Genomic DNA, 12,878 nt, shown 5'->3' with positions numbered 1-12,878 from the left:
TGTGGAGGTGCGGAAGCATTGTGGTAATTAAAGCATCCTGCTGTCCACATTACATGAATCATAGAATAAGTCATCAGTTTCATTGTAGCTGAGTTTATAATGCCTTCATGCCTACAATAAAGATAAGGATAAAACTATGAAAATCATCTCATCCTAAGCAGAAACCCAGAACAGCATCCATTTTTGATGCACTCAATGGAGATAGAAATTGTATCCCCACTGAATCACCTATGGTGTGATGCTTGTGGTGAGAATTCCTCCCCTGATGATCTTGGGAATGCACCAGGTAAGGGAAGTAACTTTATGAGTATTGGACAAGGTTGTCAGGACCAAAGATGTTGTGTTGCTTCCTCTGGTTTGTTAATATTCTCACCTTAATCCCAAACTAATTCCTTTGTGTTTCAGCTCATATAACACACAGTAATTCCTACTCTCCAGTTGTATTTAAATGTATTTTTATTCATCTTTCAAAAAATTGCTTTATTATCAGTAGTTTCACAGATGTTGGTAAATATCTTCTTTTAGCTTAAAATTGCTAAGGACTTCATTTCTAACCTACATTATATTATCATATATTAGTGTTTTATGTGACATGGTTTGGGGACATAGCAATATCATTCAAAAATTGTTTTATACATCTCACTATATTTATGTTCTTATAATAACAAAAATAATCATTTTTTGCTTTTATTAGTACATTAATATTATACAGTATAATAGTGGACTCATTTTGACATATTCATGTATGCATGAAATTTATTTTGCTCCATATCAGTCCCCAGTACTTCCTCTTTCTCTCCCCTCCTCCCTCTCTTTATTCTACTTTCCTTACTTTACTGGTTTTCCTTCTATTTATTGATTTCCATGGGGTCTTTATAGTTATGCATAAAGATAGAAATCACTGTGGCATATTTATACATAAGCATAGAACACTATTGTAAAATTCACTTAATATTTCCTCCCTTTTTCCCCTTTACATTGCACTAGCTTCCACCTATGAGAGAACCATTCAACACTTGATTTTCTAAGTCTGACTTATTTCACTGAGCGTGATGCTCTCCAGTTCCACCCACTAACTGACAAACTCCATAATTTCATTTTTTTTGACTGAGTAGAACTTCATTTTGGATATAGGCCACACATTCTCAATACATTCATCTCCTGATGGGCACCTGGTCTGATCAATAACCTGGCTATGAAGAATAGCAAGCAGTACACTAAATATTGTTGTGCCTGCAGCACTATAGTATGGTCAGTTTTGTTCTTTTGGATAAATACCAAGGAGTGGGATAGCTGGGTCATATGGTGGTTCTATTTCTAATCTTTTGAGAAATCTTTATATAGCTTTCCAAAGTGGTTGTACTAATTTAGTCACACTAACAATGAGTGAACCTTCTTCCCCACATCCTTGCCAGCACTCAATTATCAGACGACTGTAACTCTGTGACTTTCTCTCTGTGTCTTCTACTCTATTTCACTGGTATTCGTGTCTTTTTGATGCCAATAATCTCTTCTTTTTCTGCTGTAGCTCTGTAATATAACTTGAGGTACAGTATTGTGACTCCTCTGGCATTGCTCCCTTACTCGGGATTGCTTTGGCTATTCTGGGTCTTATATTTTTCCAAATGAATTTTAGAACTGTGTTTCTAGTTCTGTGAAGAAAGTCATTTGGTATTGTGTTTGGGATTGCAAGGAATCTGCATAATGCCTTTAGAAACAGCCATTTTGACAAAATTAATTCTGCCTATCCAAGAATATTGGGGAGCCTTTTCATCTTCTAAGGCCTTTTTTGATTTCTTTCTTCGGGGTTTTGTATCTTTGATTATACAGATCCTTCACCTCCTTGGTTGAATTTATTCCCAATTACTTTTTCCTGAGGTTATTGTGAATGGGATTGTTTTCCTGATTTCTTTCCCAGCAGATTCACTCCTGGAATAGAGGAAAGCTATTGATTTATGAATATTGCACTTATATTCTGCTACTTTGCTGAGTTTGTTTATCAACTCTAAAAATCCTCTGCTGGAATTTCGGATTTCTAAAAAAGATGTAGGATCATGTCATCACCAAACAGATGATTTGACTTCTTCATTTCCTATTTGTATTTCTTTAATTTCCTTCTCTTGAAATAATTCCAGAGTTTCAAGAATTACATTGAATAGGAGTGGTGATAATGGACATCCTTGTCGTGTTCCTGATTTTAGAGGACATGTTTTCAGTTTTCCTCCATACAAGATGATGCTGGCTTTTACTTTGTCATATTGTCAACTTGACTTTATCAAGTTGAGTCAAGATCCTTCTACTCCTAGTTTCTCCAGTGTTTTTAACTTGAATGTGTGCTGGATTTTATCAAAGGTTCTTATCTGCTCCTCTTAAGATGATCATGTGATTATTGTCCTTAATTTTCTTTTATGTGGGGAATTACATTTATTGATTTGCATATGTAAATCAAATTTGAATCTCTGGGATAAAATGCATTTGTTCATGGTATATTATCTTCTTCATGAGTTTTTGAAGGCAATTTGCTAACACTTTATTAAGTATTTTTACATCTATTTTCATTAGGGATATTGGTCTACAGATTACTTTCCTTGGTGTTTCTTTGTATCATATTGTTACCAACATTATGAAGGCTTAAAAGAATATAAAGTCCCCTTTTTTATACTTCATGGAATAATTTGAGGAAGTCTGGAGTTAGTTCGTCTTTAATAGTATAGTAGAACTCAGCTGAGAATCTATCTGGTCATAGGCCTTTAATTATTGAAAATATTTTAATAGCTGATTCAATTTCCTTACTTGATATTGGTATGTTTAGGTTTTCTGTCTTCCTGATTCATTTTAAGCAAGTCATATATGTCCAGAAATTTGACAATGTTGTGGATATTTTTTAGTTTAATAGAGTATAACAGCTGGATGAAGTAGTGCATACCCTTAACACTAGTGACTCAGAGACTGAGTCAGGAGAATTGCAAGTTCAAGGTCAGCTCCAGCAACTTAGCAAGGCCCTAAGCAACTTACTCATACTCTGACTCAAAATAAAAAGGCCTGGAAAGGGTTGGGAATTGAGTAATATAGTGCCACTCTGTTATATCCCTACAGAGAGAGAGAGAGAGAGAGAGAGACAGAGACAGAGACAGAGACAGACAGAGAGATACATAGACAGAGAATATATCCTCAAACTAGTATCTAGTCATCCTCTGGATTCCAGAAGTATGGTAGTGATATTTTCTTTTTCACTTCTAATTTTGTTGATTTGGATTTTCTCTCTCATTCTTTTGGTTAGATGGCTAAAGGTTTATAAATCTTGTTTATATTTTCAAACAATCATCTCCTTTGTTCTATTGATCCTTTGTATTTTTAAAATTTTATTATTATTTTTGTACCAGGGATCGAATCATGAGGTGCTTAACCACTGAGCCACATCCCCAGCCTCACTGAGCTGCTGATGCTGGCTTCTGCCTCCCAAGCCTTCTGCGTCAGCCTCCCAAGCCCCAGGGATTATAGGCAAGCACCACTATGCCTGGCTGTATTGCTTTTTTAAATCTCAATTTCATTAATTTTGGCTCTAATCTTTATCATTTTATGTCTTCTACTGATTTCTTCATGAGCACTTCAATATTTAGCATTACATTATTTGTTTGGGATCTTTCTGGTATTTTTTAGTGTAAGCATTCAATGCTATGAACTTACTTCTTAGAATTGACTTCATACTTTCCCAGGGATTTTGATATGTTATATCTCTGTTTTCATTTATTCTTAAAATTTCTTGATTTCTTCTCTCATTTTTTGTATGCTCCATCCCTCATTTAGAAATATATTTTTCAACCTCCACATTTTTGTTTGGTTTCTATGTATCAAGCTGTTGTTCCGGTTTCACTGCACTCTGATCTGGATTCACAGGATAACATCAAATTCTTTTGTTTTGCCAAGACTTCCATTGCGACCTAGAATATGGTCTATTGAAGAAAAAATTGTCCTAGAGTGATCTGTATTGAGACCCTTTCATAGGTGTGGTGTCCACAGCCTGTTTCAGCTATAACAATGGATGTCCATAGGCGGGACCTAGGGGCCCACCCCTAGCTGTTTCTACTTGGGGCCTGGTCATTAGTTTGGGTTTTCGACTCTTCTATTCTTTGTATTAAGGGATAGCTGAAGACTGAGTGTTATTCCTTTGTGTGTTGAACAAGGTGTGCTGTCTTTTGACTGAATTTAGTTCAGCAGCAGAGTTTCTATCCTGTGAACTTGTAGCATCTCTATAGTTTCCAGCACTTCACAGAATAGGAGGAAACAAACAATAAGCAACAACCTAGGTGAACAATATACAGCATTAAACTAAATACTTGGTTCTTACTATGCACCTACAATGTGAATTGTGACAAAAAACAGAAATGGTAAGGGCAGTGATTGCTTCCAGAAAAAAACAAGTAACCATGAACTGTATCTGGCATTAAAGCAAACAAGAGGTGTCAAGAATGGCATCCACAGCAGAAATAATTGCAAAAGCATTAATGATGGGGTCAGGAGTTGTATAAACCAATTAGTGCTAAAAGATGGTAAGAACAGAGTTAACTAAAAGAAAAGAACATGTGATAAAAAGGTAGAAATGAGTTTATAATTTTAAAAATTTAATGGAGAGAATACAGAAGAGATGTAGCATGTGATGATTATAAGGAAGGAGAAGAAAAAATAGACATACAAAGTAAAGGGAGAATGAAAGAGAGAACAATAGAATTTGTCACCAGAAGAAAAGGGAGAAAGAGAAACAATAGAAAACAAAATCAAAAATACTATTCAAAAACCCCAACCCTCAAGACAGAAAGCAGAAAATGTTAAAATGCTAAAAATTAGGAAAGAAAAACCATATGTGTGTGTATCCATGAAACAATAAGCACAGCAAAACACACACCAAAAAAGGAAGATAATTAATGAAAAAATAAGCAATCATTTCTACTGAAGTGCTCAACACAGACCTCTTATTCAAAATGACTATCAAATATCAGTTTATGCTGCAAATATTGAATTATGCTTTCTGTCCACTGATCTCACTTTCCATTGCTTCCTCCAGGTTATCATCAACTGATTTTTAAAGTTGACTTTCTTATTAAAATCTGGGAACTTCCCCTATTCCTTGGTACATCTTGATGTTTTTTAATCCAACCCATGTACACAGTAAAAGTTATCCCTGGTGTAAAAAATATATTTTGAGACAAGAGTTGCAATGTTTCCTAGGCTGAGTTTTAATACCTAGGCTCAAACCACACTTCTGCCTCAGCCTCTTGATTAGCTGGTACCTACAGATATATACCACTGTGCTTCACTACAAAAATTTTAATGAGTCATTTTTTGATCATAGCAAGGAGTTGCTATCATTCAAAGGAAAATGTGCTAAATGAGAGAATGGACTCCAGAGATGTGGCCATGGGACTGATGTTCTTATCACAGACTGCTGTTGGAATTCTGGGAAATTTCTCTCTGCTTTATTATCATTCAGTCCATTTCTGCAATGAGCACAATTTAAGGTCCACAGATTTGATTCTCAGGCACTTGATTATAGCAAATTCCTTGGTCATTCTCTCTAAAGGAATCCCTCAGGCAATGACAACGCTTGGGCTGAAACATTACTTCAATGACCTAGGATGCAAACTTCTTTTGTATATTCAGAGACTGGGCAGGAGTATGTCCATTGCCATCACCTGTCTCTTGAGCATCTTCCAGAACATCACCATCAGCCCCATGAACTCCTGTTGGAAGGATCTCAAAGGAAAAGCTCCAAAGTACATTGGCTTCTCCATTTCCCTCTGCTGGATCCTGTACATGGTGGTGAATTCCATTTTTCCTCTCTATGTGTTTAGCAAATGGAATAGCAAAAATGTGACAGAGAAAAGAGATTATGTTTACTGCTCTATTGCAGGGCATGACAAAATCACAGACTCATTATACACCACACTGTTTGTATTTCCTGAGATTGTCTTTTCTGTGCTCATGATCTGGTCCAGTGGCTCCATGGTTCTCCTTCTGTACAGGCACAAACAGAGGGTTCAGCACATTCACAGCATCAAAGTTTCCCCCAGATCCTGCCCTGAGTCCAGAGCCACCCAGAAAATCCTTGTCCTAGTGGGCACCTTTGTGATTTTCCACACTCTTTCCTCCTTATTAAATGTTTGTGTTATAATGGTCTTTAATCCCAGTTGGTGGTTGGTGAACACTAATGCACTGATCTCCATGTGTTTTCCCACTGTGAGCCCCTTTCTTCTCATGAGCTGTGAGACCATTCTATCCAGGCACTGCTTCTAAAGAACAAATATTCTTAAATTTGATCATAATTATATGAGTCATATGTTTTTAACAATGTGCAATTGTTAAGTCATTCTTCATGCTCAAAATACCAATAGAAAAACTTATAGGAGAGTCACCTGTGTTTCTATTGTAAACTCCAAAGGGCATTGGGGTTCTCAGCTGGCTGAATGCAAGATTTTCATGGCCATGGTGATGGGAAATAAAGTTGGTTTTCCTCATGTTGATACATAGCATCCTGTAGACAGTAGGCTGAATTTATACAGCTGAAGGCCAAATGAATGAGCAGCTTCACCTTCAAAGTCAGTTTAATCACAATGACTGAACAAGTTGGTTACTCCTGAAAATGTCTGCTGGAGAAATAGAGTGGAGAAATGAGTGGTGGGTATTGCAGTATAACAATTTTCCATAATTATCTTATGTGTTCCTATCTTATGGAGAGCTTTTCTTGAAAGGTGAAACCAGATCCAGAAAGTACCTAAAATATATGTGAAATTAATAGGATTTGTTTCCAAAATTGTACCGTTAGTGTGATTAGCAAATGAAGATGAAATAAAGGGAGGCCCAGAAAAGAGTAGTTAGATGGTGGTGGCCCTGCAGGTTGGAATTTGGTGCACTGCAAAGTGGAGCATTTTCATGCAGGCATCCTGCCTTATGCAGTGTAATGCACTCCAAGATCCCTGATGCATTTCTGAATCCATGCATACTACTGCATATTATAGTAGTTTGGAGGCCCCAACTAAAATCAATGTGGTTGTACATCTAGAGCAGCCAAGTAGGTGTAAGAGAGACTCTTGTCATTAATCCTATCTCCAATCTCCATCTCCATCTCTAAGGCTGCCCTGAAAGCAACCACTATTCAACGATGGCCTACTGAAAATCAACACCCCAGCAGAGCCTGGAGGAATCTGACATGCCTCTGAAAAATTCTAGAAAGCACATCCACAGAGAACTTTTACTCCTTAACTTGTCTGATAAACTCATTTCTCATAATTTTTCTCCATTTGACCTGCCTCAGAATTTGATCCCTGTACACACACTCCAACTCTTGGGGCACATGTCAACAATAACCAGCAGCAATTGTTTAATAGTGCAGCATTTAGAAGACTGAGAGTGTCTGGCTGTGTGACAGATGAGAGTGACAGAGGACACAGGGAAATGGGATGACAGACTTAAGATGGTGGAGCAGAGAGCCTGGAGGGTGGGCTTACAAAGTGCTGGGGAAGAGCAGAAGGTGGAGAGTGAGAAGACAGAAGGATACCACATGTTGCTCAGGGGCTCAAGTCAGTGCTGGGCTTAAGTTACAAAGACAGCGTGTGTGTGAGGATGTTAAGGATACTGGGTTCTGGAGGGGAGGAGGATGACAAGGTGTCCCATTAACAGAGGGTAAAATGACAAAGCATGGTTCAAAGGTAAAAGGGGATCAAGGTTCCATGGAAACATGAAGTATGCTGTGGTAAAGGAACATGAGAGGAGCAGACAGAGCACAGCGGGTAAATAAAGGAAGTGGAGCCCGGGGGGCACGACAGACATGGGGAGGGGGGAAGTGTAGGGAGCCATGAGTGGGCAAAAACACCCAGGACCAAAGGGCAGGGCCATGAGGTTATGGTGAGTGGGTCAAGGTCACACAGTTCATGGAGGAGCCAGGGATGCCTGAAAGTCGAGCAGCGTGGCTTTTCCCTTCACATGTTGTGCATTCACAGCAAACCCAGAGCCTGTTTAAATGCTGCATGTGGACATGCTGTCCTGGTGGGATGTGGGAGGTTGGAAGGAACATAAAGATCAGACAAGGCCACTCTCTTTATGGCATTCACAGGCCTGTAGATAAGCACAAATGTACACACACACACACACACACACACAAGGTACTGAGACACACAATGAATATAAATGTGTGATTATGTGATAGTGAAACATGACAGTTGTATTGGTGTCTGCATTGTGAGTATTTGTCTGTTAAAGTATGGGAGTGGCTGTATGTATATGATTCAGCATGCCTGAGTATGGGTGTGTATACTGGGTAATGAAATTATACACATGGTGTTGATACTAGGCCTACCAGATGATTCAAGGAGAATCAATGCCTAAATATTCACCCAGACTGGAGCAATTAAGAGAAAGAAGCTCACTAAATGGTGCCTTTCAGAAAAGTAGAAGACATAAAAATCCATTCATCCCTGTAGAAATGCATACAATATGAAAAAGCAAGGGAACAAGCCCCCTTCAATTAGCCCATGACAATGAAAAAACTGATCCTATTTACATCACATTGGAGGAAATATCAGATAAAGAATTTAGAAAGCTCCTTCTTAAAAAAAAAAAAAGAAGGAACTAAGAAATAAAATATCCAAATGAAAGGTTATTTCAGTAAAGAGAGAGAGATTCTAAAAAAGAACCAAATTAAAGACTGAATAAATCAAAGTTAAAATTTCATAGAAAGCATCACCAATGTATTATATCAAAAAGCAGAAAGTTTTGGGGGGCCAAAAGATAAAATGTATAATCTAGAAAATAAAGAAAAGATACTAAAATATCATAACCAGAAAAATTCAAGAAATAAGAGATAATATCAAGAGACAAATCTAAAAATCATTGGCATAAATGAAGACTCCAAGATACTTATGCTAACACACAACAAGGGCAGGTAGGGAAAGAATAGAAATTCAGTGGATTCGATAAAGGAAAAAGCAGAGAAGGGGTGGGAGATAGGAATAGGAGAGACAGTAGAATGAATCTGACATAACAGCTATGTTAATGTATGAGACTCCACATCATGTACAACCACAAGAATGGGATCCTAATTAGAATAATGTATACTCCACCTATGTACAATTTGTAAAAATACATTCTACAGTCATGGATATCTAAAAAGAACAATTTTTAAAAATTGCATAACATTTTGAAAGAAATAGTATGAGAATTTTCCAAATCCTATAAGTGAGACACAAATCTACATACAAGAGGCATTTAAAATCCAAATAGATAGTATCCAAGAAAAGTCCTCTCCATAGCACATCATAGTTAAAATTCCCAATATAGATAACATTGAGAGATTTTTGAAAGCATCATGAGAAGAATGGCAGATCACATTTAGAAATAGCTAATTAACACTTTTATGGATTTATTAGCCCAAACCTTAAAAGCCAAAAGGGTTTGAAAAATACATAGGGGGAGCCCTGAAAGATAAAAGGTGTCAAAATTTCTACATCAAATCAAAATTGTAGTTCAGAATTGGTGATGAAATAAAAATTTCTCATGATAAGCAGAAACTAAAATAATTCATAACCACTTAACCAACACTACAAAATATGCTTAATGAAATATTTCACAAAGAATAAATGATATTAGCAAACATGCACAAGGAAAAACAGAAACCATTCAAAGATTGGAGAATAAATAATACATGCATAAATGAATAATGAGTCACAGAAGCAATCAGAAATAAAAATGACAGGAAATAAAAATGATGTTCCTGTAAGAACATGAAATGTAAATGGCGTAAATGCTTCAGTTAAAAACATAGACTGGCAGTTTGGATTTTAAAATTCTCCAACCAGAGCCAATGCTGCCACAGAGGTCACTGCCAAGTCTGGAGGTCTTTTCTCTGGGTACTCACGTTGCTACCTCAGAAGTTGCTGCCTCAGAGCCCAGAGGTCCTTTCTCTAATCAGCTGCTGCCTACACCAATACCACCAATGCTTGCTGCCTCTGATACTGCTGCTGCCTCCCCAAGGTCGCCTGGAGGTCTTCTTTCTGGGTGCTGCTGCCCTTGCACCTGCAGCCACCTGCTGCTGCCTCCTCAGTCAGCTTCCCCCAACCCAGCTGTCATAGATACTGCTACTGCCCCAGAGGTTGCCTAGGAGATGCTGCCCCCACAGCCTCAGTTGCAGCCTCCACTGCAGCTGCCACTGTTTCACTACAGCTGCTGCTGACTTGCTGCCTGCTGACACCAACTCCCACCACTACCGCTGCTACCACCACCCAGAGGTCTGCTGTAGGAGTCCTGTGTTTGGGATTGGGGTCTCTGATAGCCTCATGATTGTGGCATGCTTGGCAGCTAGGGAATCTTCTGTGCAAAGACACAGAATGCCTGGCTGTTAGGAAAGCTTCTGTACAAAGACAAGGAATGCCTAGCTGCTGTAGCAATGTCCTGCATAAGGAGGCTCTGTGATAGAGTCTTATCAGCCTCGACCTTGATCTCATGCACACAACTCCTGGAAATAAAGAAACTCTCTTGTTAGACAACCACAATGTTTTACCAAGTTCCTCTGGGCCTGAACCTGTCCACATAACAGTAACTTTTTAAACAATGGACTTTCTCGAGCACTGCACAAAGGTCCTAACATTGCATATTGTAACTGTAGAATGTGACTGCAGAATAGTCAACCTTACTGATACAATAAACAGTAATGTAGTTATGGTACTAATGACCTAATGTAACCTATTAGTATAAATAAACATGGACTCTTGGACAAGCAGCCATTTTTTTCCTGCCTCTGCATCTTGTCTCTGTGCCCATTTTTTATTTTACTTACAGTCTGCTGCCAGGGAGACTCCAGGTTTGGTTGCACATGGCCACACTCATCTTGGGACACAGACCAGGGCCTGGAGGACCAGGGTGCCAGCAGGTTTGCCCCTACAACCACCTCTGTCTGGGGACACTAGCTGGAACTTGCAGGTCTAGTGTGGAGATGCCTGTGGGTTTGATGGTGCCTGGGGTCTCCCTGCTGGGGGTGCTGGTGGCCCCCATCTTCCTAATGCTTCTCAGGGTCACTCCTTTGCATGAGCATATCCCTGGTAGTCTCTGCAAGTTGGAGCAGCATTGACATCTTGGGACTGCAGTGTGACCAAGCCTGAAGTAGCTGAAGTCCAGATTAGTGGTATAGTGACCAGGTCTGTGAGGGCAGATATGAGCCTGATGATCCCATGAGATGTCAGACACAAGGCTAAGAAACTTTTGAATGCTGATGGAGATGGTTCAATTTTCCATCAATTTATTTTATTTATTTATTTTTTATATTTTCAAAGTTGTAGATGGACAGAATGCCTTTATTTTGTTTATTTTTATGTGGTGCTAAGGATCAAACCCATTGCCTCAAGCATGCTAGGCAAGTGCTATGCCACTGAGCTTACATCCCAGACCCAATCTTTTTTTATTTGCTAACATCTCTACCATATTTTAATAAGGATGTAGAGGAATGCTTTTTATGAATGGTGTTTTGCAGCTTTGTTGTATTCTTACATCTTTAATTTTTTTCTAAATTTATATTCATCTTCTCACTTGTCTGTTTTCTTGGATTTTCTTTCTACCTTTTCTCCAAGTAACAGCCAATCTCTGCCATATTATATTTTTCCATTCATCTATTGAAGGACAGACACCAAAGTTGGTTCCATAGTTTACCTATCATGAATTAAGCTGCTATAAACATTGAAATGGCTGTATCACTATAGGATGCTGATTTTAAATCCTTTTGGTATAAACTGAGGAGTGGGATAGCTGGGTCAAATGGTGGTTCCATTCTGAGTTTTCTGAGGAATCTCCATACTGCTTTTTATAATGGTTTTACCAATTAGCAGTCCCACCAGCAATTATGAAAGTACCTTTTCCCCACATCCTCACAAAATTTATTGTTGCCTATATTCTTTTTTAATAGTTGTTCAAAACATTGCAAAGCTCTTGACATATCATATTTCATACATTTGATTCAAGTGGGTTATGAACTCCCATTTTTTCCCCTGTATACAGATTGCAGAATCACATCGGTTACACATCCATGTTTTTACATACTGCCATACTAGTGTCTGTTGTATTCTGCTGTCTTTCCTATCCTCTACTATCCCCTCTCCCCTCCCCTCCCCTCCCATCTTCTCTCTCTACCCCATCTACTGTACTTCATTTCTCTCCCTTCTTTTTTTTCTCCCTTTCCCTTCACCTCCTCTTATATGTAATTTTGTATAACGATGAGGGTCTCCTTCCATTTCCATGCAATTTCCCTTCTCTCTCCCTTTCCCTCCCACCTCTCGACCCTGTTTAATGTTAATCTTCTTCTCATGCTCTTCCTCCCTGCTCTGTTAATAGTTGCTCTCCTTATATCAAAGATGACATTTGGCATTTGTTTTTTAGGGATTGGCTAGCTTCACTTAGCATAATCTGCTTTAGTGCCATCCATTTCCCTGCAAATTCAATGAATTTGTCATTTTTTAGTGCTGAGTAGTACTCCATTGTGTATAAATGCCACTTTTTAATCCATTCATCTATTGAAGGGCATCTAGGTTGGTTCCACAGTCTAGCTATTGTGAATTGTGCTGCTATGAACATCGATGTAGCAGTATCCCTATAGTACACTCTTTTAAGGTCTTTAGGAAATAGTCCAAGAAGGGAAATAGCTGGGCCAAATGGTGGTTCCATTCCCAGCTTTCCAAGAAATCTCCATACTGCTTTCCAAATTGGCCGCACCAATTTGCAGTCCCACCAGCAATGTACAAGTGTACCCTTTTCCCCACATCCTCGCCAGCACTTGTTGTTGTTTGACTTCATAATGGCTGCCAATCTTACTGGAGTGAGATGGTATCTTAGAATGGTTTTGA

At 38.6% G+C, this 12,878-nt stretch overlaps 1 protein-coding gene across 1 annotated transcript; it reads left to right on the top strand.

The window, feature by feature from the left end:
* The first annotated feature begins 5,159 nt into the window (after positions 1 to 5,159).
* Positions 5,160 to 6,291, top strand: LOC107158879 (vomeronasal type-1 receptor 4-like). The gene has a single exon (XM_015505363.2). The coding sequence runs from the start codon at positions 5,329 to 5,331 to the stop codon at positions 6,289 to 6,291; it is 963 nt and encodes a 320-aa protein (XP_015360849.2). The 5' UTR covers positions 5,160 to 5,328.
* Positions 6,292 to 12,878: the final 6,587 nt, after the last annotated feature.

This window comes from Marmota marmota, unplaced genomic scaffold (genome assembly GCF_001458135.2).
Source record: "Marmota marmota marmota unplaced genomic scaffold, marMar, whole genome shotgun sequence".
In the NCBI taxonomy this organism is placed as follows: domain Eukaryota; kingdom Metazoa; phylum Chordata; class Mammalia; order Rodentia; family Sciuridae; genus Marmota; species Marmota marmota.
Note: the sequence above shows the minus strand (reverse complement) of the source record. Positions and strands in the feature narration are given on the sequence as shown.

Coding starts and splice junctions, on each gene's coding strand:
- LOC107158879 (XM_015505363.2), top strand. CDS start 5,329: ATGAGTCATTTTTTGATCATAGCAAGGAGTTGCTATCATTCAAAGGAA.